General features: G+C 51.1%; 1 protein-coding gene across 2 annotated transcripts in view; it reads right to left on the bottom strand.

Moving 5' to 3' along the window:
- The window catches only part of Olfm2 (olfactomedin 2), a 76,719-nt gene extending 53,214 nt beyond the window's left edge, over window positions 1–23,505 (bottom strand). Inside the window, exon 1 of one of the 2 annotated variants that reach the window (XM_050125465.1) lies at window positions 23,357–23,505. In XM_050125465.1, coding sequence (XP_049981422.1) covers window positions 23,357–23,425 — 69 coding nt within the window. In that variant the 5' untranslated portion in view covers window positions 23,426–23,505. Of the gene's footprint in view, window positions 1–2,964; window positions 3,413–23,356 lie in introns of those variants that run through there. The other variant, XM_050125463.1, reaches the window with a different exon arrangement.
- Between the last annotated feature and the right edge of the window lie 4,424 nt (window positions 23,506–27,929).

Raw genomic sequence — 27,929 nt, 5'->3', positions numbered from 1 at the left:
GATGGATGGGTGGGTGGGTGGATGGGTGGATGGATGGATGGAGAAATGAAAGGATGGGTGGATGAAAAGATGAGTGAATGGACACATGGATGAAAGAAAGGAAAAGTAGGTGGATGGACAGATGGCCGTCTGAGTGAATGGAAGGAAAAATGGCAGGCTGGAGTAAAGACAGATGGAGGGATAGGAGAGTAGATGAGTGGCTAGAATAATGGGTGGGTGGATGGATGATGGATGGGGCTCTGAAGAGGGCTTTGTTGCCCATAATTCCGAGATAGGATTTATCACTGACTTTCTCAGGGGCATTAGCTTGGGATGCTGTTGCCATTGGCCAGAATTGGAGAACAAGTTGGCGTAATCTAGATTCTACACAGACCTAAAAAAAAAAAAAACCCTTGTTTTTCTTCTTTCATGTTTGTATGTGTATGGACTTTTGCCTACATGTATGTCTGTGTACCACATATCTAATGACTTCAGGGACCAGAAGCAGCCATCGGTGGTCCTGGAATTGGGATTACAGATGTGAGCCCCATTATGGGTGCTGGGAACTGGGGTCCTTTGCAAGAGCAGCCAGGGTTCTTAATGCTAAGGTAACCCTCTAACTCCCCCTTTTTTGAGAAAGAGACACACTATGGCCTGGCTGACCTGAAACTTGTGGCTACTCTCCTGCCTCACTCTCTCAGTTGCTAGGATTACAGCAGTCAGTCCCCCAGCTCCAAGACCCTTGCTGAGCATCCTCATGTCACAGCCACCTCCCAGGTGTCACCCTAACACCTTCAGCCACTCCCCCTGCAGAGCACTTTGGGAAGTCATGGGAAGACTGCAGGACAGGTGGAGAAAGGGCTGGGTGAGGATGAGAGAACTGGGGGGCCTCAGCAGATAGGTATGGGGGAACTCTACACCACGGTACTGTTAGCTACAAGGGGCCAGGTCTGTCTGGATTCACAAACACATTCCCCCACACTTAGAGAAACATAATACACAAAAAGCAACACACATGTATACCAGCCAGGCATCCATAAACATAAGTATATATAAACATACAAAAATTTAATGTATGAACACACAAAATCATAATTCATAATTCAAGGCTGGGTTAAGTCACTTGCCACCAAACCTGGTGACCTTAGTTTGCTCCTAGGACCCGGATGGTGGAAGGAGAGAAGTGACTCCTGTAAGTTGTCCTCTGATCTTCACATGTGTACTACGGCATGCATGCATGTACAAGCACACACACTAAATGCACTAAGCACAAACAAAAATCATAGCTCAAAGACATTGTTACACACCCTGCACATGTGCTTGTATACACACACTTTCAGACAGCACATAGGCACTCACGCAGACTCCCACTCGGATGGATAGGTGAATTTGACTTATGATTTCAATGACTCCATCACTCTGATGACAACAGTCAGAAGGCTGTGTCACACCTGTGCATACAGACTCACTTCATATACACACTCACACCCACAGTCAGGGACATACAACCGCAGATGCAATGTCGGACACATGTCCGTCTGAAAGCAACCACACAGGGACACACCCACCCTTGGGAGAATACATCTGCACACGTATGTCAGCGACACACTTAAGTTTCTCTTCACTGCCCATCCAAACCACAGGCGCAGACAGACACACCAAGATATACCCAAATAATAACACTCGATGTCACAGACACAGAAGAAGACACCATGTTGCAAAGGACTACGAGTCCCATGATGTCCCCTGACCCGGGGTTGGCCATGCCCTGGGCTGGGGGAACTGGTGTCCTCACTCCCTTACATCCCACAGCTGCAGCTTTTGGGAGCAAAGTTCTTTTTTGGTGGGGAGGGGAGGGGTTATTGTGGATGCAAAAGGGACTGGCAACGACATTGTAACAACATGAAGGGAAGAAGAGGGAGATGGGTGGGTGAAATTGAGGAGAGTCCCACAGACTAAAGATCAGAGGGGCTCCCATGGGAACAGTGAACGGGGCACGAGGGGCGTTTGCAATGCAAAAGCATCCTTCACTGTCAACAGGACAGAGCAACGGGGATGAAGAGAACTGAGTGTGCCCCTCCCCCCTAGGAAGCTACCAGGAGAAGAAAGCAGGGGGATAAAACAGAAGGGAGGCGGAGGAGTTCTACCCCAGTCTGAGCCCCCTCTTAACTCCCAGGATGAGGAGTTAGAGAGATCAATATTCAGTCCTCCGGGAAACAGATCATAGGAAGGAAGAAACTGGTGCCATGTGCAGGGGACAGAGAGCCAGACCGAGAGAGAGAGAGAGAGAGAGAGAGAGAGAGAGAGAGAGAGAGAGACAGAGAGAGAGAGAGAGACAGAGAGAGAGACAGAGAGAGAGAGAGACAGAGAGAGACAGAGAGAGACAGAGAGAGAGACAGAGAGAGAGAGACAGAGAGAGAGAGAGACAGAGAGAGAGACTAAGTCAGAAGAAAGACAGAAATAGAAGAAAGAAGGGGGGACTCAGAAAAGGAGACAGAGAGAGAGAGCACTCCTCAGTGACACTTAGACACAACCAAGCAAAGTCCCAGAGGCTGAAGATTTATGAAGACTCGGAGGTGTCCCCTACCCACTCCAACATAGCAGAACACCCTTCTGGCTCCCCCAAAACCGCCCAGCTCCGCCCCACTCTGCCGGGATCTGGTTCAATTCCGCAGCCTTGCCGCCTCCGCCTGGGGCTTGAGCCAGCTTGTACCCCGGTGGCACTCGTGGGTCCCTCAGAGAGGACGCTAGCCCAGCAAACGCAATCATCAAACCCAGGGCTATGCGGGGCGCGAGGTTCTCTTGTGCTTCGGGGTCCAGCCCGGGACCCCCAAGAGATCACGTCCCCCAGAGAAGAAATCCCTGCTTCTACCCGAGATTCTGTCACTTTGGAACTGTGGGGGTCCTTTTCCCAGGAGCTGCAGTGGGGGCTACGGGCACCACGCCCCCCCTCCAGAGCGCCCCCCAGCCCGAGTAGCCACTCACGATTTTCTCCGAGGAACCCGCGCGGGACACTGTGTTGTTGAGTCCCACGAGTGAGGGCAGCGTCTGCGACATCCAGTTAGTGACCATGGCCATGGTGCTCAGCACCGCCCCGATCTTGAGCAGCGGCACCGACATCGCGCCCCTCGCCTCATGCCCCGCGCCAGCGCCTCAAAAAGCAGGTGTTCTGTCCCTTTTGCTCGGCACTCAAGCGGTCGCTTACCCACCCCAGTGGGAATGGAGGGCCGCGATGGCCGAGATGACCAGGTCCAAGGGGGCGGTGGCCGGCGGGATGGGGATGGGGTGACACTGGGGACGCGCGGCTGCGGCTCTGCGCGCCTCGCGGGCTCAGCTTTATAAGGCGCCGGCTCGGCCACCCCCTCCCGCGCCACCGCCGGGCACTTCCAGCCGCCGTGACGTCACGGCTCCGGCCCTGGAGCCAGCGGGGTTGGGGAAAGATGGGGGGGTGCACCCACCCAGTCCCCCACTTCCCCAAAGAACCTCTGGGGGACCTTCCCCCATCTGCAGAAGTGTAGACATCCCCTTCCAGCGACATCCTCGCCCCTCCCCCGCCGCCGCGGCATCCCCAGCCCCGCCCCCCAACTACACCCCCCCATCCTCACTCTAGTCCCCTCTGTACCCTAGTGGCGATCCCCGGGCTCCCATGAATGCAACACCCCTTCTCCAAAACCCCTACGTTGCAGCAGAAAGAATCCACCCCACACCTCCCTCCCAAAGCTGACAGGGGGTGGAAGTCGGGTGTCTCCACCCACCTGCTCGGTCGGGAGCAGGGGGGGGGGGTCCGGTCCCGAGCCCGCGACGCCGCCGTACAGAGAGCGGTGCGGGCCGGACTTCGGTGCCCTCCCGAGTGCCGGGACTCTTTTTCTCCTTGCTTTCCTGGTCCCAGATCGTTCTGAAGGGGATTCCCCTGTGGATTCGGGACCAGGGAAGTCCGGGGTGACGGGTACAGACTCTGTAGTGCGGGTCACTTGGGCAGTAGGAGGGTTTCCCTGAGCATCCGAGGTGCCACTCGGGACTGCCGCCGACCCAGACAGTTCTTTTCACAGTCGAGTCCCAGTGCAAGGTTTGACTCACAACTTGAACTTGGAGTGGAGGTGGGGAACTTATACATCGAGTCTCTTCCAGCACCTAGGGACCTGCTCTGGGCTGGTCCCCTGGTGAGGGAGGTTGGAAAGCGCAGCAGGCGGCAAGGTGGGACGAGGAGCGCCCGCGCGGTCGCCTTTCTTTGGTTTTGCACTCACGCCCCCTCCTGGCGTCCCCGCATCACCTCCCGCAGTCGCCGCCGTCGCCCTCGGCCGGCTGCCGCCGCCGTCTGGAGGCGGCGATGACTCAGGCCTTTATCGCGCCGGCCGCTAGTGGAGCCGGAAGAGCCCAACCTCGGGGTGCTAGGGGGTCCTGAACTGTCTGACCCCACTGAGAAACAGGGTCTGCCCCGATGTGGCATCCAGCGAGGGCTATTCCTGTCTGTCTCAATTTCCACATCTGTAAAGCGGTTCTGAGACCTGATGGGTCAGGTCTGTGGAAGAGGCTGGAGCCTGCAGCTCAACTACAGACCAAAGCCCTTGAGCATTGCATTAGGGAGACAGACAAGGACTTGAGGAAGGACTGGGGATGTGGCTCGGTGGCAGAGGCTTGCCTAACATGTCTGAAGCACCGGACTCCATCCCCACCTCCACCAGAAAGGGTGTGGGGGTGCGTAGTTCAGTGGGTAAAACTGCTTGCCACAAAGCCTGGCAACCTGAGTTGGATCTCTAAGATCCAAGTGGTGCTCCAAGGTGTTCTTCCATCTCTACCTATTCCACCCCATCAACACATTAAATAAGTGGTATAAGAAATAAAGGAAGAAAATGAAGTACAAATAGGTATCAAAGGGAAGGGGTGGAGATGTGTGTGCAGAGGCTAGACGTATACTGGGTATGTCTTCCTCAGTGCCTCTTTCCTTGTTTTATCTGTCTGTCTATCTATCTATCTATCTATCTATCTATCTATCTATCTATCTGCTATCTATCATCTATCTATCTACCTATTTAATTTGCTCTTTTTATTTAATTGGTTTTGAGACATAGTCTCACTGTGTAGCCCTGGCTGGCTTAGAACTCACAGAGTTCCCACTGTCTCTCAAATGCTGGGACTAAGGCATTTTTGACAAGGTTTCTCACTGCACTTGAAAGTCCCTGATTAAGCTAAGCTGGTCAGTCTAGGAGCCCCAGAGCCACTCTGTCCCAGGCTCCCCAGCAGCAGAGGGCAGGCACGGCAACATCGGACTTTTGAGTTAAGTGTCGAGATCTGTACTTGCTCTTGGATGGTATGTATTCTACTGAGCCCAGCCCATGGGTACGCCTTTAAACACAGTGACTAGGCAAGGTAACAGTTAAGCTACACCAGAAGGAGAAGGAGGGAGCCATTTCAGTACCAGGAGAAGATTTGTAAATGGTGGGGAAACAGCGGTGCAAAGGACCTGGGGCAGCCTGAGCCGACTTGGGTGGGAAGGGGCTGTTTAGTCAAGAAGAGAGGACCCTAAGGTCATGCGGCTACGGTGGGCCCCCAGGCTGGGAGAATGACACACCTCCTCACCTTGGGTGCTAGGAAACAGTCCTAGCTCACACAGCCAGGATGTAAGGACTGAGAACACTTACAACCACACTCCTCCATGCCTCCCGAACTCCCCACTAAAGGTATCGATAGCATTCCTGGGCTGGCAAGATTGCCCGGTGGGTAAAGACAGTTGCCACCAAGCCTGAAATCCCGAGTTTGATTAACAGTGCCCATATGGCGGGAGGAGAAAACCGACATCCTCAAATTGTCACTGACCTCCACATGCATGCCATAGCCCGGGTCCACACACAAAAACATGCAGGTAAGAACCTTCCTTTCTCCATACTCCTTCTTGAAACAACGCATCCTTTCCTCATTCTGTCCCTGCCCCTTCCGCGCTCTCTATTCCTAAATGTCTAGATCTTTCCGCCTCCCCCTACTCCCTGTTTCTGCACACTTATTTGGCTCATCGAACCTTTTTTCTGTCTCAGGACCTTGCTAGCTGACAACATTTTACCACAGAAATCTTGGAGGCCTGTTCACATCCTTCACTTAAGTCTCTGCCGTGGTGGGGGTAAGCAACGTGTCTTGTCCTCCAGAAAATAGTATTTCCTAGGACTTTTCCCACTGACTTCCTGTCGGACACAAACATTGGGCAGGAGTGGGTGGAGACTGGGAAGTGGGAAAGGGGGAGAAGGGAGCTATGGCTTCCCTTTCTTTCTGCTTGGAGTAGGGTGGGGCTTTCTTCTCTTTTTCGAAATTTCCAGTTACATTTTCCTATTTGATTGCAGATGGTGGGACCCTGAGGTCAGAAGACAACTTGGGGGAATTTGTTCTCTCTTCTACCACGTGGGTCCTAGTGCACGTGTGAAAGCCAGGAGAGGGCTTTAACTTCTGACTCTCCATCTCTTCCTCTGAGGCACAGTCTCTACCTGAACCTGGGGCTCAAGACTGGCTAACTGGAAGCCAGAAAGCCTCAGTGTTCCTTCTGCTTCTGTGCCCCTCAGAGGTACAGTCCAGGCATGTGTGGGACTCTGCATGACTTGTTACAGGAGTGCTGGGATCTGAACACCATCCTCGAGGTTGTTCAGCAAAGCCTTCAACTGCCGAGCCGTCTCAGGGCCTGTGGGGGAGGGGCGTTTCTTACAGGGGATGCCCTCTTCTCACATCAGAGCCTTCTGCTAGGATGTGCTGCCAGGTTTCCTGAGTATCCCATCTGAACGTTTAGTTACTGCTTCCACCCGAGGAAACACCCAGATCAAACTCTGTCCCACTAGGACACCTAATGTTACTTGCTTCCCTGACTCGACCCTGACTGCCTGGGGCATCATTTTCTGTGGATACATATGCATATGTGTGCTTGCATGTGGGAGAGGGTACATGGTGCAGGGTGCACCTGTGTGATGTAGGGTGCACCTGCACGGTGTGTGGTGCACCTGTATGGTGTGTGGTGCACCTGTGTGGTGTGCGGTGTACCTGCGTGGTATGGGGTGCACCTGCGTGGTGTGGGGTGCACCTGTGTGGTGTGGGGTGCATCTGTGTGGTAGGGGTGCACCTGTGTGATGTAGGGTGCACCTGCATGGTGTGGGGTGTTCCTGTTTGGTGTTTGGTGTACCTGTGTGGTGTGGGGTGCACTTGTGTGGTGTGGGGTAGAGCTGCCTGGTGTGGGGTGCACCTGCGTGGTGTGGGGTGTTCCTGCATGGTGTAAGGTGCACCTGTGTGGTGTGGGGTACAGCTGCATGGTGTGGGGTGCACCTGTATGCTGTGGAGCATACCTGAGTGATGTGGGGTGCACCTGTATGGTGTGGGGTGCACCTGTATGCTGTGGAGCATACCTGAGTGATGTGGGGTGCACCTGCATAGGTGGGGTGCACCTGCGTGGTGTGGAGCGTACCTGCATGGTGTGGGGTGCACCTGTATGGTGTGGAGTGTACATGCGTGGTGTGGGGTGCACTTGCGTGTAGTGGTGTGCACCTGCATGGTGTGGGGTGCACCTGTGTGATGTGGAATGCACCTGTGTAGTGTGGGGTACACCTGCATGGTGTGGGGTGCACCTGCCCAGATGTATGTACCTGGTCATACCAGTATCAGGTATCTTCTTCCATCACTCTCCATCTTGTTTACTGAGTCAGAGTCTCTCAGTCAAACTGAGAATTTTCCAGTCTGCTAGTCTAAACACGCAGCCAGCTCCTTGTCTTTGCCTCCCAGATGTTTGGGCCACCTGCCCAGCATTAAAATGGACCCTGGACATCTCAACTCAGGTCTTCATGCTCATGTGGCAAGCCATTTCCCCAGCCCTGAGTGTCATTTTTGTTTTACTTATTTTTAGTTTTGTTTATTTTATTATTATAATTTATTTTTACTTGTGCTTGCTTGTTTTCTGTGCTGGGAATGGAACTCGGGCCTCATACATGCTAAGCACACGTTCTGTCTCGAAAGTCAGAGCCCTCAGCACCATCTGCCTTTACCTTGTTTAAGTATTTCTTTATCAGATATTTTTCTTCAGTGCTGGGATCAAATCCAAAGTCTCATGCATGCTAGGCAAACACCCTACCACTGAGCTACATCTCCAGCTCCCAACCCCCAGCCCCTTTGAGATGGCGGGATCTAATGTAGCCCAGGCTGGCCTGTGTAGCCAAAGATGACCCTGAACTCCTGCTTCTACCTCCCAGACGGGAAATGACAGGCATGTGCCACCAGTAAGAAATTGCTCTTAATTGGTTGATTCTCTCACCAAGGCCTTTTTATAGTCCGAATCTCCACCCGGAGTTCACACCTCCACATCTACCTGTTTCTCAGACCCCCGCTTGTGGATTTCAAGAGACAAACAACTTGGACTACCCACTACAAAGGTCTCCATTGAAAAGTGCCGACGGGGCTGGAGTGCTGGCTCGACAGAGCACTGGCTGCTCTTCCAGAGGACCTTGGTTCAGTTCCAGAACCCACATGCCGGCTCTCAAAAGCCTGTAGCTCCAGTACCACAGGATCCGGTGCCTTTTTCTGGACTTCCGGGGTTCCTGCACATATGTGGTATACTTCTGAACAATCCGGCACACACACAAAAATAAACCCTTTAAAAAAGAGTATCCAAGAGGCTGGGGAGATGACTCAGTCCATAAGATGCTTGTCACATGAAGTCCTGAGTTCAGATTCCCAGAACCCATGTTAAAACTCGGTGTGGTGGTCCATACCTGTAATCTCTGCCCTGAGGGTGGTGTATAGAGACAGGAAGACCCTGGGACTCACTCCCCAGGCAGCCTAGCTGATCAGTGAGTTTCAGGTTTAGTGAGAAACTCTGTCTCAAAAAATAGAAATAAAATAGAGAAGCAATTGAGGGCACCCAAAACCAATCTGTGTCCTCCACATACATGTGCATCCATGTACTCATACACACACATATACACACACTCACACACAAACACACACACACTAAGGAAGACACCCAAAATAAACCTGTGCCTTTCACATATATGCGTACCCATGCACACTCATACACACTCACACACACACACATACACACACTAAGGAAGACACCCAAAATCAACCTGTGCCCTTCACATATATGCGTACCCATGCACACTCACACACACTCACATGCACACACTCACACTAGTATCAGAGCTGGGCTGTCTGTGGGTAGGGTGCATTCCCGTATGCTTGAAGCCCTGGGTTACATGCCCAGTACTGCATAAACCAGGTATGGAACATATCTATAATCCTAGCACTCGGGAGATAGAGGCAGGAGGATCACGAGGTCAAGACCAGCCTCACCACATAGTGCAGATCTGAGCTCTATGGTGAGCTGGAGGCCCTGACTGGAAAGAGAATGCTCAGCACTAGGGAGGTTCCCACATCTGGACCCCAACTCTGCTACTAGGAATGTACAGTGTTGCCACTGCTTGCCCGTAGTAACTTCTGAGAAAGCTAAGCAGGAGTTTGCCAGAAAACCCAGGGATCCATCTACTGCAGAGGAATCAAAGGATGAATTCACAGAAAGACACAATGTGACATTCATGGCAGTGGGTTTTCCAGTCATGAATAGACCAGCTGTCTATTACCTGGCGAGTGTGCAATCAGAGGGGATCGCCCATCTAACAGACTCCCAGCCTACAGAGGACCAGCTATCAATGCCTTGAACCCCAGAAGTATTTTTCTAAGGAAAAGAAGCTGGAGAGAAGAACCACAAAGTTTATGATCCCATTTATATAAAATGTCCAGAAAAGGGCAATAAAGGTAGGGAAGGTTAGACTAGGAATCCCTGGAACTGACGGACAGCCAGCAAGGAGGGGGAAGGGAGGATTGCAAGAAGGCGGCAGACCTGTTGGGCAGGATGGGGGCTATGTTAGGGTTTGTCACCCGCGATTGTATAAAACTGCTTTGTTTGTATTTTATTTTTTAGAGACAGTCTCACAACCCAGGCTGACCTTGAAGTCACCATGTAGCCAAGAAAGGTTAACCTGGAACTCCTGATCTTCCTGCCTCTGCCTCCTGAGTCATGGGATAACAGGCCTGCACACCACCATCCCAGCCCCCAATTTATTTAGTGCTGGGGATGGAGCCCAGGGCTCTGAGCTACTCCAGCCTGATCTTACAGGGTTCCCTGCGAAGTTTTGCCCCTCCAGAGCTGCTTAGGAAGCCCTCATTGGCTTTGAACTTGCAACAATCCTACTGCCTCTACATCTGAATGCTAGAGAAGACCCTCAAGTCTGAACTAAAACTTCACAAATATTTCCTGCCCTTACACGACGACGGCTGTCCTTGGTTGTCAACTTGACCACACCTGGAATTAACAAAAATCCAAGAGGCTGGGTATACCTGTGACAGATTCTTTTTTTTCTTAATTCATTTTAAATCCAGATCTTTTGAGGTGGGAAGATCCACCTTTAATCTGGGCCACACCTTCTGCTGGCAGCCTCCATACAGGACACTAAAGAAGGGAGATTTTTGCTCCTTGCCTGCTGGCCCTCACTCTCCCTGGCAAGTCCATTCCTTCACTAGCATTAGAGCCTACTTCTCTGGGATTCCAGCATACACTGAAGACCAGCTAAGATATCCAGCCTCGCGGACTGAAGAGCGACCGGATTCTTGTGCTTTCCCTTGGTAGACAGCCATCATTGGACTAGATGGACCACAGCCTGTAAGCCACTATGATAAATCTCCAATATTTCTAAATAAATATAAGAATATATATATGTGTGTATACACGCACGTATACACACATATATTCATTCTATCAGTTCTGTTCCTCTAGAGAACCCAAAGACATACACTCCACAGAATTCTGGCTTCATCCCACCCCTAGGCTCAGCCCTGATGAACTCACAAAAACTCAAGCTTATGACTCAAGACTTCATCCTTCCCCCACAGTCCTTTTCTTCACGCCACCAGAGCCAGCTCTCGTGTGTGCATGTTCGTGTCTGTACATTTGTGAGTGCAGGTACACACATATACATGTTCACACATACACTTGCTCAAGTAGGAAGGCCAGGTGTCTTCCTCTATGGGTGCCCAACTGACGGGTTTTTTTGTTTTGGTTCAGTTTTTGAGACAGGGTTTCTCCGTGCAGTCCTGGCTGTCCTTGACCTCACTCTGTAGACCAGGCCGGCCTCGAACTCAAAGGTCCACCTGCCTCTGCCTCCCAAGTTCTGGAATTAAAGGCGTGCACCGCTACTGCTAGGCTCCACTTATGATTTAACAGAGGGTTCTTTACTGAATGTAGAGCTCATCAGTTTGGCTATGCTGGCTTCCAGAGGCCCCTCGGAACCTTCCGTCTCTGTATCTCCTAGGATACAATGCCCACAGTGGCACCCGGCTTTTTATGTGTGTTCTCAGAATCCAAACGCAGGTCTTCATGCTTGCATAACAAGGGTTTCATAGCTGGGCAGTTATATGCATGAGGCTCTATGTTCAATTCCCAGAAGAGCAAATTAAATTAATGAGAAAAATGAGAAGCACAGAAGCACCCTGCATTCAGCCTCAGCGTCTATCTGGGACTGGCTCATAGTGGGAAGAGTGGAAGTGGACCCGACCTCCATGATACACAGATCAGATCTGGGATCTGAGAATCATTAGGACCTGAGTCCCCAGAACCCACATTAAAAAAAAGCACCGAGGGTCGTACTCAATGCTGAATCCCACCAATCTGCCAGGCAAGATGTGGCCCCCGGTACACTAGGGGAATGATGGTTATGGGAGTGACCAACCCAATATGCTGGCTTTGAGGCCTACTCCACAGAAGAAAAGCCCTGCCTGATTGTGTAAATGTGGTCAGAGGCGCATGTCTTGGGAGGTCACAGTCTCTATGGGGCAACCTACCGCTATTGTGTTACCAAGTGGACAAGTTGTCAAACTCCCTTCTAAGTACTTCCCTATTACCCATGGGTCATTGCTGCACTCACCCTGCTCCAGAGAAGCATCTCTCTGCAGTGTGCAGCAGTTAATGCAGAGACTTAACTGTGCAAGGTGCTGGGCATAGTGACTGTTGAGTGCTCTGGATCAAACCGCCCCATCCAGCCCCCACACCCAAGGCTCTTCACAGAACAGGAGGCATAACGACCATAGAAGCCAGAGGTTGGGGAGGAATGCTGTGACGTGCTGGCCTCCGGAGATGACACGGCCATCACATGTCATGAACTTACAATAGATATGGTTGCCTACACAAGACCCAGACATGATCAACAGGAAGAATTGACTGGTGTCTATGGGCTAAAACTTTAGGAGAGAACATAAAGGCAGAAAGAAATGTGTTAGGGGTGTTGAGAGGAGAAAGGGTAGGGGAGTTGGGAGTGGGTATGAACAAGAAGTGTTGCATACTCGTATGAAATTGTCAGAGAATAAATAAAAGATAGTTTCTAAAGAAGCAAAAGCTAAGCACTGCTGGTACATGCCTGTATCCTAGGCAGGAGCTCCAGGTCAGTGAGAAACAGAGAATAAAGTAGCTGACTCCTGAGAGATGACAGTCAAGGCCGACTTTTGTCGGGGTGTTCTGTGTTGGTTGAAGAAAGAGGTCACAGCAAGGTGAAATGTTAAGGTCTGTGTGGTAGCAGGAAGGCCCAGCCTCTGATGGACTGAACCCTGAACAGCCATACAAAGGCGCATTCATTGATTGCTACACAAAGTTGTTTTTTTGGGTAAAGTATTTCTTCATCCCAACATCCCCGATCTAACTGTACGTCTCTCTAGAGGAAGGCATCACATGCCTTCATGACTTTAGTCCTTTATAGAACATTGTTTGCAATACACGACAATCCAAGAGCCTCGGGTGTGCCAGAGTGTCTTTTGACCAAAGTCGTGGGAAGGCTGCAATTCCACAAATCATGGAACACAACCTCTGTTTTCCATATCCCTTGCTGTTTTCTGCAGTGATTCTTCAGTGTCAACACCCTCCTAGGGAACAGCTGCTCACTCTCCTGTGTGCCCCAGGTACAGGGGAAACTGTTCGTTCTAATGTCTACTCCAGACTCTGCTAAATTCGTACAACCTCTGACCTCTACAAAGATGTGCACATACACCCCACACATGTGCATCCACACTAAAACACAGACACAACCAACAGATTCTGGATGGATCGTCCATCTAACAGTAAAGTTTTGGAAGAAGACACAGAAGAGTTATCTTCATTTCCACGGGAAGCATATGATGCTCACTTTCGATTGAGAACTTGGTACAGTCTAGTTCACCCAGGAAGCAAATCTCAACGAGGGATTGTCTAGATCAGGCTGGCCCATTGTTATGTCTGTGGGAGACTGTCCTGACTATATTAACTAGGATGGTAAGACCCAACCCATTGTGGGCGGCACCATTCCCTAGGAGGCACCATTCCCTGAAATGCCCGAGGTGGAGGAAGCCAGCTGAGCACTAGGTTGCATTCCTCATTCTCTGTCCCTGACTTGGGTTCACTGTAACCAGCTCCTAAACTCTGGCCACACAGCCTCCCTGTGCCACCGTGAGGGACCCCACCCTGAAACTGAGTGAGACAAACGCTTTCTCCCCAGCTACTTTTGTCACAAGAGTTCAGTACAAGGCAGGCACTGGAAAAGGCAGAATTTTCTCAAACATACAGTGATACAGGTCTATGACTTCAGCTGCTTTGGAGGCTGAGGCAAGAAGTTTAAGAATGAGAACCTGTCCCAAAATAAAAGTAAAAAGGGGGCTGGGGATCTGACTCTGTGGCTAGAGAGCATGCCTAGCGCGAAGTTCTGGGTCATCCCCCAGCACCACACAAACCAGGTGTGATAGTCCATACTTCTCATCCCAGCATCAGGAATCCAAAGGCCGTGAAACATCTGGAAGCTGACTGGTAGAGGGATAATTTGCATATCTGCCAGAAACTTTATTTGATGTGTGCCACAGGGGGGATATGGGTTCAGTTTACAGCAGCCAGTTCTCACCCGCTTTTTTTTTTAAATTGTTTGTTTGTTTGTTTGTTTTTTAAGACAGGGTCTCTCTATGTAGTCCTGGCTGTTGTGGAACTCACTTTGTAGACCAGACTGGCCTTCGGTACAGAAAGATCCGCCTGCCTCTATCTCCTAAGTGCTAGGATTGTACACCACTATGCCTGGTCTTGCCAAAAATTTCTTCAATATTGGGAAACTTCTGATCATATATAGCAGATTGTCACAATTAATAGATTCTATCTATCTATCTATCTATCTATCTATCTATCTATCTATCTATCTATCATCTATCTATTTTTGAGGCAGGGTTTCTCTCTGGAACAGCCCAGACTGTCCTGGAACTTGCACTGTAGACCATGCTGGCCTTGAACTCATAGAAAACGGCCTGTCTCTGCCCCCGAGTGCTGGGATTAAAGGTATGAACGTGGGGGGGGGGGGGTATGAGACTGTAATGCCCACAGGGGCCAGAAGGGGATGTCAGATGCCCTAGAGCTATAATTATAGGTAGTTGTGAGCTGCCCCATGTGGATGCTGGAAACCAAACTTGAGTCCCCTGAAAGAGGAACAAACACTCTTAACTGCTGAGCCATCTCTCAGTTCCATGAGTCCCAAACTCCCCAGGGCAAATTCATCTACTCCTTTGGACTTGTTCATATCTCCAAGGCCAGTCTGCAGTGGCCTCTGTAGTCACAATACTGAGTAAGAGGATGTGCGAGTTCCCAGCAGGAATTAAACCAGACTGTCCTGGGAGTTCTAATTTCATACTAGAAATGATGAACTTTTGCTGTAATTAGAATCAAGTTTTTACACATTTTGTTGGTTCCTTCTATTTACTTTTTTTCCCCCTTTGGTTGTAGTTTTTTGTTTTTTCAAGACGTAGTTTCTCTGTAGCTTTGGAGCCTGTCCTAGAACTCGCTCTGTAGACCAGGCTGGCCTTGAACTCACAGAGATCCACCAGTCTCAGCCTTCTGAGTGCTGGGATTACAGGCGTGTGCATTACCACCGCCCAGCTTTACTTTTTAAAAGATTTGTTTTTTTTATTATATATAGTGTTCCGCCTGCATGTATGCTTGAACGCTAGAAGAGGGCACCAGATCTCATTTCAGATGGTTGTAAGCCACCATGTGGTTTCTGGGAATTGAATTCAGGACTTTGGAAGAGCAGCCAGTGTTCTTAACCTTTTAGAAACATTGTTTCATGTAGCCCAGGACAGCCTCAAACTTTCTATATAGCTAAATATGACTTTGACCTCCTCATCCTCCTGTTTCCACCTCTCCAGGCTGAATTCATAGGAATGCTACATCATACCTTTTCTGTGGTGCTGGGGATGGAACACGGGGCTTTGTGTGTGCTGGGCCAGCACTCTACCAACTGAGCCCGCTCCACAACCCAAAGATAGTTTATCCTTGTGTGTGCGTGTGTGTGTGTGTGTGTGTGTGTGTGTAAGTGTGCATGCATGAATTATTTATTTCATGTGTGTGGGAGTTTTGTCTGTTCACCTCATGAGTGCCTGGTGCCTGTGGAGGTCAGGAAAGGGCACCAATGTCACTGGAGCTGTAGTTATGGGTGGGTTTTAGCTGCCATGTGGGTAATGGGAAGCCAACCTGGGTTCTATGGAAGAACAGCCAGGGCTCTTAACCACTGAGTTCTCTCTCCAGACCCTGTGACTGTTTACAAACAACTCAATAAATTCTGAAATCCTTAACTTAGAACTCAAGGTCTTTCTAGCCAGATCATCATTATCCTTCCCACATCCGCCTCTAACCTCACCTCTCATAGACACCATCCACACCCACTCAGCCTGAGCTCCCATCCCCAGAACCCTGGCTTCCACTCACTCCAGCTTGGGAAATGATCCTCTGTATACAGTACTTGTGTATTGTATACAATACGCTGCGTACAGGCACTGAGCCATGTCCCCAGCCCCTCCATGGGGGATTCTAGGCAGGGGCTCTACAGCTGAGTCCCAACCCCTTTTTATTATATCTTCAAGCAAAAGTTTGCTAAGTTGCCCGTGCCAACCTTCAACTTCCTCCCGAGGGCTAAGATGAAGACATGCACCACCATGCCCAGCTCGAGTCTCTTTGACTTGTGGACTTCCCGACACTCCACAGCAAGCTGTGTCCCATCTCTGTTCCTTCAGTGACTTTCTTCAGAATGACCAGAGGAACAAGGAAAGTGTCTGTCTCTTAGTGTATTTACTGTGTTTTCTTTCCTTTTTCAAGATTTTATTTATTTATTATGTATACAGTATTCTACCTGCATGCCAGAAGAGGGCACCAGATCTCATCATAGATGGTTGTGAGTCACCATGTGGTTGCTGGGAATTGAACTCAGGGCCTCTGGAAGAGCAGTCAGTGTTCTTAACCTCTGAGCCATCTCTCCAGCCCCTACTGTGTTTTCTTGAGGATAATTAGAACTCTCTGGGCTTCAGGGATGAGGACTTGTATGGCCTCGACTGACTTTAATTTGGGGTTTCTTTATTTTTGTGCAGAGATATTTTGTAGTTCTGTCTTCAGGGAAGGACTGAGCAGCCAGTAGTATAGATTGTTGTAAAGGAGCTGACAAGGTGGCTTAGCAGATGAGGGTGATTGCTGCCAAGACTGAAGACCTGAGTTCTATCCCTGACAGGGACCCACATGATGGAAAAAAAGAACGGACTCCTGCACACTGTCTTCTGACCTCCATGATCAGACGTGTGCCCACACGAAAATAAACAAATAGAAGACTTTTTAAAATAAAGAAAACAAAACAGGAGCTGGGGAAATGGCTCAGCGGGCAAAGTGCTTGCCACACAAGCACGAGGACCTGAGTTCAGATCCCCAGAGCCCATGTAGACGTCACGTGGGCATGGATTCCACTCTGGAAGTGGAATCTTGGAGAATTAGCTGGCCTGCTAGACTAACCGAATCAACATGCTCCAGGTTCACGAATAGATCGTGATGCAATATAAAACAGACGGCGGCCTAGGAAGAGCACAGATGCCAACCTCTGACCTTCACATGCGTGTGCATCCACACACATGCAAACATGTACACGCATACACACGGGCAGAGGGGTGAAGGGTTACGCTTTCCAAACACACCTCGTCAAATCTGTTCGCACCGCTCTGTGCTACTGCCTCTGCTCAGATTGGCCTGAGGCGTGGACAGATGAAGTGTAACTCCTGGGGTTCGCTGGCCAGCCAGTCTGTACTTGGCAAGCTCCAGGCCCCTGAAAGATCCTCTCTCAAAAACCAAAGTGACGCCGGCGAGGTTCAGAGACTAAATCGGATCGCCACCAAACCGAAAGTCCCGAGCTCCATCCCTGGAACCCAAACAGTGAGGAAGCTGACTCCCGGAAATCGTCCTCTGACCTCCACATGCTCTGGTTTCTACGTGGGCACCAGGCCAAGAACTCTCCCCTCCCCCAAATAAATGTGATTAAAATTTAAAAACAATCAGGGTGCTTCTAAGGAGGTCCCGTTGAGGTACATCTATTCTTTGTATGTACATCTGCGTACACACACACACACACACACACACACACAATAAAAAAAAAAAAAAAAAAAAAAACTCACGTCCTGCACAAACCTCATTCCACACTAGGTGTCGCCCCAGCTCCTTAGTTTTGGGTCCAGCCCCAGAAGGCTCTTCCCGCAGTTTGTTGGGATTTCCCACCCACTGTCAGCCGGGATGTTAACTAACACCTCATGAAAAAAATTAGCAAATTCAGCATCCCTGAGCTAAGTAGCGGCATCCTTCCGTGGGATTTCAGCCTTGGCTTGGCATTTATGACCTCAGGCACCTTCCTTGGCACAGGGGTCCCCAATTCTCCAGGGTTTGCTTTTTGAAGTTCCAATTAACAGCAACCAGGAAACATTCTATGGAAAATTCCAGAACTATGTGAAACAGACATACCTTGTTTTGTTTTGTTGTGACAGGGTCTCATTTTGTAACCTAGGCTGGCCTGGTATTGGTATAAGTCTCCTGTCTGTGTCTTCTGAGAGTTGGGATTATGGGTATGCACCACCACACCTATTTTATGTAGTTCTGGGATGAAATCCAAAGGCTTTGGACGCTTTGCTACACCCCAGCCTGATCTGCTTTTGTTTTTAGACTGGGGATGGGGATCTCCTGTAGCCGAAGTTGTGTTAAATAGTAGTGGATGACCTTGAACTCCTAAATCCCCCTGCCTCCATCTCCTAAATGCTAGGATTATAAGCATTTGCCACCACCCCCAGTTGTATGTGATGCTGAGGACTTGGACCTTCATATAAAATGGGCAAATGTTTTGCCAACTGGTTACACACTTCCAGCCTCAAGTGTTCAATTGTCCACTCTCCATAGCAGGTGAGGAAATGTCTCCTGCGGCATGAACCATCCACTTGTGCAGTGTCTCCACTCTCTATATGCTACCCTCCCTCTAGTTACTCAGTAGCTCCCTCCGCTTTTAGATTGGCTGCTGTGGTACTGCAGTGTTTAACGTGTGTTCAAGTAGCTCGTTTCACTTCGTAATGGTCTCAAATGATTTTAGATGGATGGTCAGGGAAGCCTGGTTTTGGTGGTGGTGGTGGGAATTCGAAACTGTTTCTGTCCTGGAACTCACTCTGTTCCAGGCTGACCTCAGACTCACAAAGTTCCTCCTGCTTCTGTTACCCAAGTGCTGGTGTTAAAGGCGTGCACCACCACTGCCCGGTTCAGAGCATCCTTCTTAGAGGAAGTGATTTAAGCAGAAAAAAGAAGAGAGGGCACTGAAATGACTGTTCCTGGGGGAGCCGAATTCAGGTATATGGAAAATGCAAAGGCCCTGGGGCATATGGTAAAACTGAACTAATTATTCCCATCCTGTGGGGACCCCAGAAAAGCATTGGCCCCTAAGCTCAGATAACACTAAGAGAGAGGGAGCTTGTTCAGTGGGTGATGTGTTTGTGGTACAAGCAGGGGACCAGAATTCGGATCCCAGCACCATATAAATGGCAAGCATACTGCACAGGTGGCGATGGAAGGACCCCTGCAGCTCAGTGATAGCTGGCCAGGCAGGCATGGGCGCTGGGGCCAGTGAGAGACTGACTCGGAAACTGAGGCAGAAGCAGGTGGATCTCTGTGAGTTCAAGGCCAGCCTGGTCTACAGAGCAAGTTCCAGGATAGCCAGGTTACACAGTGAAACCCTGTCTCATTAAAAAAAAAAAAAATCCTAAAATTTGGGGCTAGAGAGATGGTTCAGTGGTTAAGAGCACTGACTGCTCTGCCAGAGGACCCAGGTTCAATTCCCAGCACCTACACAAAAGCTCACAACTGTCCGTAACTCCAGTCCCAAAAGATCTGACGCCCTCACATGGACATACATGCAGACAAAACACCAATGCATAAATAAATAAATAAATAAATAAATCTTTTAAAAAGAAAGAAAAAGGCACTCAGCCCTGAGTCTGATCAAGGTGAACAGATTCCCCACAAACACACTCTAGTCCCCATCACAAGTCACAGACATGTGTCCAATAGATAACTAAAACATAAAAAATAAAATCTAAAAAATATTTTTAAAATAAGGTAGAGAACAAATGACAAAGACACCCAGGTTTGCTTCTGGACTACACACACATACACACAGAACCACACCGCAGTGGCCAAGACCCAGAACAAGAGATCAGTCCTGGACAGGCAGAAATAAAACGCCTCTGACAGGTGCCAATATCTCCTCGACTGACAAATCCCCAACCACTCAGTCACAACTTCTTCATGGTTCTGCCTTGCTGGCCTTTTTTGGCCTCACCCAACCTCAAATTCATCTTTCCTCCCTCGACTAGATAGGTCCACAACAGGCTCCACACCGCTGGGCCCACAGCAGGCTCCACACCTCTGGGTATACAGCAGGCACCACACCGCTGGGTCCACAGCAGGCTCCACACCGCTGAGTCCACGGCAGGCGCCACACCGCTGGGCCCACAGCTGGGTCCACAGCAGGCACAACACCGCTGGGTCCACAGCAGGCTCCACACCGCTGGGCCCACAGCAGGCTCCACACCTCTGGGTATACAGCAGGCACCACACCGCTGGGTATACAGCAGACTCCACACCGCTGGGCCCGCAGCAGGCTCCACACTCCTCCCTGGACCTCAGGGTCTTTGCACACCTTGGCTGTTCCTCCTGCCTTAGATGCCCCTCACCTGAGAGCCTTTCTCACTCACCCCCTTCAGGTGTTTTCCTCTAGCTCCACTTCTTAGAGACGCCTCCCAGACCACACCAGCTCAGACTCCCTACCTGTCCCCATCCCCACTCTCTTGTTTAAGATGTAGTTTTATGTACCGGACATAGGAGAGCACATCTTTAAACCCAGCACTTGGGAGGCAGAGGCAGATAGATTGATGGCTGTGAGTTCGAGGCCACCCTGATCTACAGAGTTCCAGGACAGCCAGGACTACACAGAGAAACCCTGTCTTGCGGGGGGGGGGGGGGGGNGGGGGGGGGGGGGGGGGGGGATACTTTTTAAATTCCTGTGTGTGCACCTGTGCGTATTTCTGGGGTCAGACAGTAGGTTGGATCCCCTGGACTGGACTATCTGGTGATTATGGGTGCTGAAGTCAGACTCCAGTCCTCTGCAAGAGCAGCACCCTGGTTGTTTTCTATTGTCAACTTGGGGACAGGGACCCTCAGGTGAGGGATTGGTCAGATCGGTCAGATCAGCTCAGTCTGTGGCCATGCCTCTGAGAGAGTCTTGACTGACAGGAAGGCCCAGCCCTGTGGGCAGCGCCATCTCTAGGCTGGTGGGCCTGGGCTGTGTAAGAAAGCAGGCTCAGGGTGAGGCAGGGAGTGAGCCCCTACCTGAGCGCCTGGCTCCCCTCAGTGATGGACTGCCACCTGGAAGTGCAGGTCCGAGAAACCCTGCCCTCCTCAGAGTGCCCTATCACAGCTCAGAAACCGAACAAACACCAAGCGCTCCGATGGCTGAGCCATCTCTCCAGATCCTCTTTAATCTCCTTTTTTTTGGGGGGGGGGGCGGGGAGGCCAGGCTGGCCTTGAACTCGCGATGTAATGGAGAAGGCATGACCTTGAATTCTGATTCTCCGCACCCCGGGTTACAGGTGTAACCTCTTTGCGATTTTCCCTGTTTGCATAGGATTATATATGGATTCAGTTCTTGGCGCTGTTTTATACATTTCTGTGGTTTCATCTGTCTGCTGCGCCTGAAGGTCAGCTCCGGGAGGGCAGGGCTTCAGTGTTTAATCAAATCTGGTGATTGAACGGCTGAGGAAATGATTTCCAAGAAAGGACTCCGCTGGGACTGGGGAGGGGTGTCTGGGGCTAGACGGAGAAATAAGGGAAGAAGGGCAAACCCGCCTCCCTCGGAGCTCCACCTCTCCCTCTTCTCTTCTGCCCTCTCCTCCCTTCCTCTCTCCTCCTCGGAGCCAGGCCATGTTAACCACTGGCTATTTTTTTAGTCGTCACGTGGTGCCTCCTAGTGGCCACCTGGAGCACTGCAGCCAGTGACTGATGCCCCTCACAACCGGACTCAAATTTCCCCTCTTCAGCCCCAGCGTGCTCTGACATGTGTCCCCGCCCTCGCTCTCTGAGTAGCCCCACCCCAGTCTGCCCCTCCCCAAGTCCCTCCCTCCAGTCTTGGGGTCTCTCAGCAAACTGGCCGTGGAATTAGGAACCCAGGGGTGACTGGATCACCCTCAGGAACTAAAGCTTTCCCTCCTGGTTCATTTTTTTCCAGCCATTTTTCAAGTGGATGTGGTTTTTTTTCTTTTTGTCTTTCTCACATGGGTGTACCTAGTTTCTTTTGAGCTCAAATCCTGAGTGCCTACTGTGTGCAACCTACTGCACCTTCCCCACCCTGCGCGTTTGCGCTGACAACCTCTTCTTGTGGAAATCCTTCATGGACCCTAGCCTCCATCTCCTCCAGCGCCCCGGAGTGGGGTGTACCTGCCGCTCATTCCCCTCTTGTCTAAGTCAGAAGAGAGAGGGTGACCAGATCCTTGTTATTCTGAGTTCCTACCTGGAAACTCCGCCTAGTCATGTCTCCCCGGGCAGCGCAGACCGGTAGGGTGGATTATTTCACAAACGGTAAGTGTGTAGGTTCAGGAGAGACTTGCCTCAGCTCATATCCTCTCTGTACTGCTCCTGAGCTGTCTGGACTCAAGCAAGTGACTTAACTTTGCTTTGCCTCAGTTTCCCTATCTCTTAAATGAGGATACCCTGCCAGGGTACCATCCACAAAGAGGGCACTCAGAGGATTAAGCCGCTTAGTTCTGGCCATTTGTGATATAACACTGAGCAACAGACTTTCTCCAGCGTTTGCTGATATGTGACTGTTTTATGGATACCAGCTTCCTCCTGACTCCCCCCCCCCCAACACACACACATGAGACCTTGGGGTATTCCCACCCCCAAGATGGAGGAGGAATAAGATTTCTTAACAGTAAAAGAAAGCTTGGACCCTCCCTGTTTTGTAAAGCTCTCCAAGCTTGCCCAAAAGATGGGGTACCACAGGGAGCCACCTGCTCCTGCCATACCAGGAATGGGATATGCATAGAACCAACACACACGGGGCCTGAATGTCACGCTTACACACACAGCCCGTCACCCTGAACACCCCTTTTTAGAGTGATGTATTCAACCAAAGGCACAGAGTGCCCTCACATGGCCACACACCTGACTGTCACTTGAGTTTTGGACAACCCAGGCATCTGGGCACAGCCATGAGGACAACTGTCACACCCGTTATTGACATACAGCCGGAGCGGAGCACAAGGAGATTCACAAGTCCTCATGCCGGGTCACACAGCCAGTCACAGACCCACAACTCCTACCTATCATCCCACCCTCGGGTCACCCCGCCCCCACTCCACTCGCATACGCTCCCACACGTACATTCACCCTCTACCAGTCACACCCCAGTTCACTCACATTTGGACACACACACAAACTCCCCTGGGTCACACCCAGCCACAACACAAAGACACACGTTTCCCCAGCACCCGGGAGCAGCAAGCACCTGGAGCACATCCCTGTCAGTCATTCACACGTGAGTCCCGCCCCCTTCCCCACTATAGGGGTGCAGGCAATGGATGGGGGGATCTTTAGAAGCTAAGCCACCCTAGGCATAACGGGCAAGTGACAGGCGACACCCCAAAGCCCCCCTAAAGTTTCCCTCCCCAAGCCCACAGCCCGATGGTGGGATGTGAGCTGTGGTTCATCGAGGGGGTTGGAACCCCAAAACTAGAGTCCCCCCAGTCTCCCCGCCTTGAGGTTGCATTGGGTGTCCCCAGGGTTTCCCCAAACGAGGGTGGATGTTCCAACCCCTCCTTTGCTGCGACCTTCCCCATAAGCCCCTCGCCATCCTGCAGCTTTTGGAAGGGGAGACTGGTGGGACCCCAAAGCTCGTGTTTGCGGGACCCCTCCGAGCCTACATCCCCTCTAGGGCTCCCCTGCTTCCGCACCTGCCCGCGGGGCCCCTACCTGTCCGGCGAGGCCTGGGCAGAGCAGCCACAGCAGCAGCGACAGCCGCGGGACCGTGAGCGGCCACATGACGCGCCCCCCGCCCGATAGGCGCCTGGGTAATGGGGACCCGCCGCCTGGCGCGACCCCGCCCGCCCGCCCGGGCGACCCGAGCGCCTCCACCCCGCCTCGCCCGCGGCCGGGATTCCACCCCACCCCCGCCCCGCGCCCAGCCTTTGTCGCGGGCTCCGCCCCCAGCCCCGCCCCCAGCCCGGCTTCGGGCGACAGCCCCGCAGAGTGGGGCCCCTGCCAGCAGGTGGGGAGCTGTCACGGGTGAGCGAGGGAAGCCGGGGTCCAGACCCGGCAACCCTCAACTCATCATCCCCCTTAAACCTAGATGTGAAAGGTCAGGAGATGGGGGAAGGGGGCTGCCATCACGTTCTTGTCGATTTCACCGACCTAGGATTTTCCCACGATGAAGATGGGGCTGGAGGAGGGATGGGGGACAAAGCGGGAGATCTAGTAGGAAAAGAGATTTAATAATCAACAGGGAAACTGAGGCACAGACTGGGAAATTAGGAGTTGGGGAAGAGGTGAATGACAGGTGGGGCAAAGGTGGGCACTGGGAGTCTTGGGTTGCAAAGTCGAAGAGCAAAGCCGGTGACGTGGTGCACACCTGTTATCCAGTACGAGGGAGGCAGAGGAACAGGAAGTTTGAAGCCCCCTGGGCTGTATGGTGAGTCTCCACCCAACCAAGACTGCAGAGTAAGAACCTGCTTCAAAACACACACACACACACACACACACACACACACACACACACACACACACAGCCCAGTCCTGGTGGCACACATCTGTCATCTCAGCATTTGGAAGTTGGGAGGTAAAGGCAGGCTCTGGAGTCGGAGGTCATCTGGGCATGGTGGCACACACCTTTAACACCAGCACTAAGGGACCTGAGGGATCTCTGTGTGTACAAGCCCAGCAAGTTCTGCCTAGCCAGTTCCAAGTGATGGTTCTCAACCTTCCTAATTTTTCAATCATATGATACTATACCTCATGTTGGGGTGACCCCCAACCATAAAATTATTTTCTTTGCTATTTCATAACTGTAATTTGGTTACTGTTATGAATTGTAATGCAAATATCTGTATTATCGACCCTCATTGAGATGGCTCAGTGGGTAAAGGTGCTTGCCACCAACCCTGATGACCTGAGCTCAATCCCCAGGACCCACATGGACGCTGTCCTTTGACCTCCACACACACATACGTACGTAAGTAAAAATATAAGAAAAAAATGAAAACGAAGAGATTCCCATGGGGGGGGCGATGGGCAGAAGAGACGCTGAGACAAGTCAGTAGGTGAGCAGTTAGTGACCAGTCCTTCAGCAAGAGGCATCCCTCGTCTCCACAGGTCCTCAGGGGGGAAGCTCTCTCCTTCCCTAAACGGTCCTGCCTCTTTCCTGCTTTAATGGTGCAAGATGACAGGCTGGAAGCTCAAGAGAATCAAAATATTAGCAAGGCCTCGTGTCTCATTTGCGTATGAATAGTGTCCCTGTCCCGCCTACTTCTGGGAGACTCTGCAGTCTTTGCTTCTCAGTGTGAGCCAGGAGTGTCCCCAGTCCCCTTCCTTCCTGAAGCCTCTCAGTGGCATCTATCAATCTTTCTTTCTGTATCTTTTTTTTTTCTGTGTGTGTGTGTGTGTGTGTGTGTGTGTGTGTGTGCAGGGCGGTGTTGAGGTAGAACAAGAGATGTAGTTAGATTACAGGGAGAACAGAGACAAGCAGATCAGGCAGACCCTGAGGGCTCACTGGTCGGCCAGCCTCGCTGAAAACCAGTCCTGGCTTCCATGAGACCGTGTCTTAGGCAATCAGACAGAAAGAGACAGAGGAAGGAACCATGTCCTGCTCTGGTGTCTGCATGCACGCCTGTGCACACCCACCGATATACTTAGGTCCGTGCACCACACTAGAAGGTGGCTCCAGGAGAACTAGCCACACAGGTTTCCTGTTAACACACCTTTTTTCCTGGGCAGGAGAGATGACTTGGAGGGTAGGAGTATTTGTCATATAAGCACGAGGACCTGAGTTTAAATTCTAAGTTCCCACGTGGAAACCAAGCCTGGCTTCTTGTGCCTGTAACCCGAGAGCTGAAGGCAGAGAGACAAGCAGATGCTGAGAGCTTGCTGGCCAGCTAACCTAGTGGACATGGTGAGCCTTGGGATCACTAAGCCACCCTGTCCCCAGGTGGTAAGCTGGCAAGTGATAAAAATCTGCTGTCCTCCTCTGCCCCCCTTGTGTGCACCCCAGCATCACCATACACACAGACACCCCTTTCTTCACCCATAGGTAGATGATTGGTTCTCAGACCCCAGAGCCTGTTACCAGAGAACTCTAGAGACAGAATCTGGTCTCCAGGCAGAATCTTAGTCTCAGAAGGTATCTCCATCAACCCTGCAGCCCTTTGCCCCCCAAAGGGGACAGTCCTCTGAGGGTCCTTTAGGCTGGGAGGGCAGTTGCTATACTGTAAATGGGGATGGATGTGGTCTGGGAGGGGAGGCCTTTGTTCAGTTTGGATTTCAGGACTACGACCCCTGCCAGGTGTTCTCATCAGTAGGAGAAAGTACCAAAAGCAGCGAGGAAGTTTGTCTCAGCTCACTAACCCTGGAGCTCACTGACTCCGTGAGACTAGGCTGGCCAGTACTCTGCAGGAGCCCTTTTGTCTGCTTCCCTAGCACTGAGATGTAGACTCACGCCATTTGATCTAGTTTGCTGCTGCTGCTGCTGTACTAAACACTGATCAAAACCAACATGCGTGAAGAAAGGTTTATTGGCTTGCAGGTTACAGCCCATCCCTGAAGGAAGGCAAGGCAGAAACTCAAGGCAGGAGGCTATGGAGAAGGACTGTTCACATGCTTGCTTTCCGTGACTTCCTTAGACACTGCAGGACGACCCGCGTGGGGATGGTGCAGCTCACAGCCAACTGGGTCCTCCCTCCCATATCAACCAACAATTAGGAAAACGTCCTAGAAAAATGAGGAAGGCAATTCCTTAAGTGAAATTTTCTCTTACCAAGCAAGCTAGGTTTGTGTCAAGTAGGCAAAAACACCAAGCACACCTTTGTGCCTGCTTTTGTTTAGTGAGACAGGCTCAGTATGGAGCCCTGGCTGGCCCGGAATTCTCTATGAAGAACAGAATGGCCTCAGACTCACAGAGATCTACCTGTCTCTGCCCACCCTAGGATAAAGGCATGGCTGTGTGTGTGTGTGTGTGTGTGTGTGTGTGTGTGTGTATACATGACTGTGTGTGTATATGTGTTCCTATGAAAGCTAGGCAAGAGGGTGACAGAGGTGGAGTCACAGGGAGTTGCTGGGAATGGAACTCCTGCCTTCTGAAAGAATAGTCAGTGTTCTTAACCGCTGAGCCGTCTCTCTGGCCCTGTACCTGGTGATTTATGTGGGTACTGAGAACCCAAACTCAGGTCCCGAGGTGTGCTTAGCAAGCGCCTGAGCCATCTGTCCAGCCCACTGGCTTACAGTTACATCACACGCCATCATGGTGGGAACACATGGCAGCCAGAGTGTGGTAGAGGCTCCTGGCATTTTTCAAATGAGGAAGAGATCAAGCAGATACCAGTTTCTAGGTCCAGCCCCAGCCAACCAGTTCTACTATATAGTTGTCAGTTTTTCTTAAAGCACCACCAAGTAAAGGACCAAAGCACTCAAACATACCAGCCATTTTATCCAGACCATAACTGTCCTCTCTAAACAGTGTCAGGGAAGTGGTCACTACCACAGACAATCTATGGCTTCTGTGGCACTTCTCTCCAACTTGTTCCGCAAGCAAATCCTGTAAACTACATTTCCCAGGCACCCTTTGCACCCTATAAACTACATCTCCCAGATTCCCTTGCTTGCAGCCAGAACCAGATGCTAGGAGATGGGAGGGCAGGAAGGACGGCAAAACCAGATTATCTCTATCCCTCTCCCCCATCCCCCCCCCCACCCCCACCCCCCGGTTTCTTCCCCACTCCCTGTCTCTCCCTGTCTCTCCCTGTTTCTTCTCTCTCCTCCTCCCTCCCTTTCCATTCCCCCTCCTGCAGATGTGTCAAGATGTGGTTGTCACCTGCTGTGGCTCAGCTCCTACCCTTGGAACTTTGAAGGCTAGTTGTTCCCTGGTTCCTGTCTTTAGGAAGATGGAGACTTGACCCTCCAGAGCCCACTGGTCTCTCAAAGTACTCCTCAAACCTGCCTCATACCCGTGAAAGTCCCTGTAGCACACGGCCGTAGATCTGTTTTATCTATTTTACTTTCTACAAGCTGTAGCCCAGGTTGGCCTCAACTCCATATATAACCAAGGATGAAGCTGAGCTCCTGATCCTCCTGCCTCTGCCTCTTGAGTAGTGGGATGCCAGGCATGTGTCCTTGGATCCCGTTCAGAGCTGGGACAGTACCCAAAGCTTTGGGCATGCTAGACTAGCATCCTACCATCTGAGACATGCTCAGCCCTGGGCTTCTGCTGTTGATCACGGAGCCAAGTCAGATATATTCAATGTCATAGCTGTGATCAGTGCTGATGTCAGGGTCCCCAATC

This window comes from Alexandromys fortis, unplaced genomic scaffold, assembly GCF_014885135.2.
Source record: "Alexandromys fortis isolate MF-2015 unplaced genomic scaffold, M_Fortis_MF-2015_v1.1 scaffold_242, whole genome shotgun sequence".
Classification (NCBI taxonomy): Eukaryota; Metazoa; Chordata; class Mammalia; order Rodentia; family Cricetidae; genus Alexandromys; species Alexandromys fortis.
This window is presented reverse-complemented; position numbering and strand designations above follow the sequence as displayed.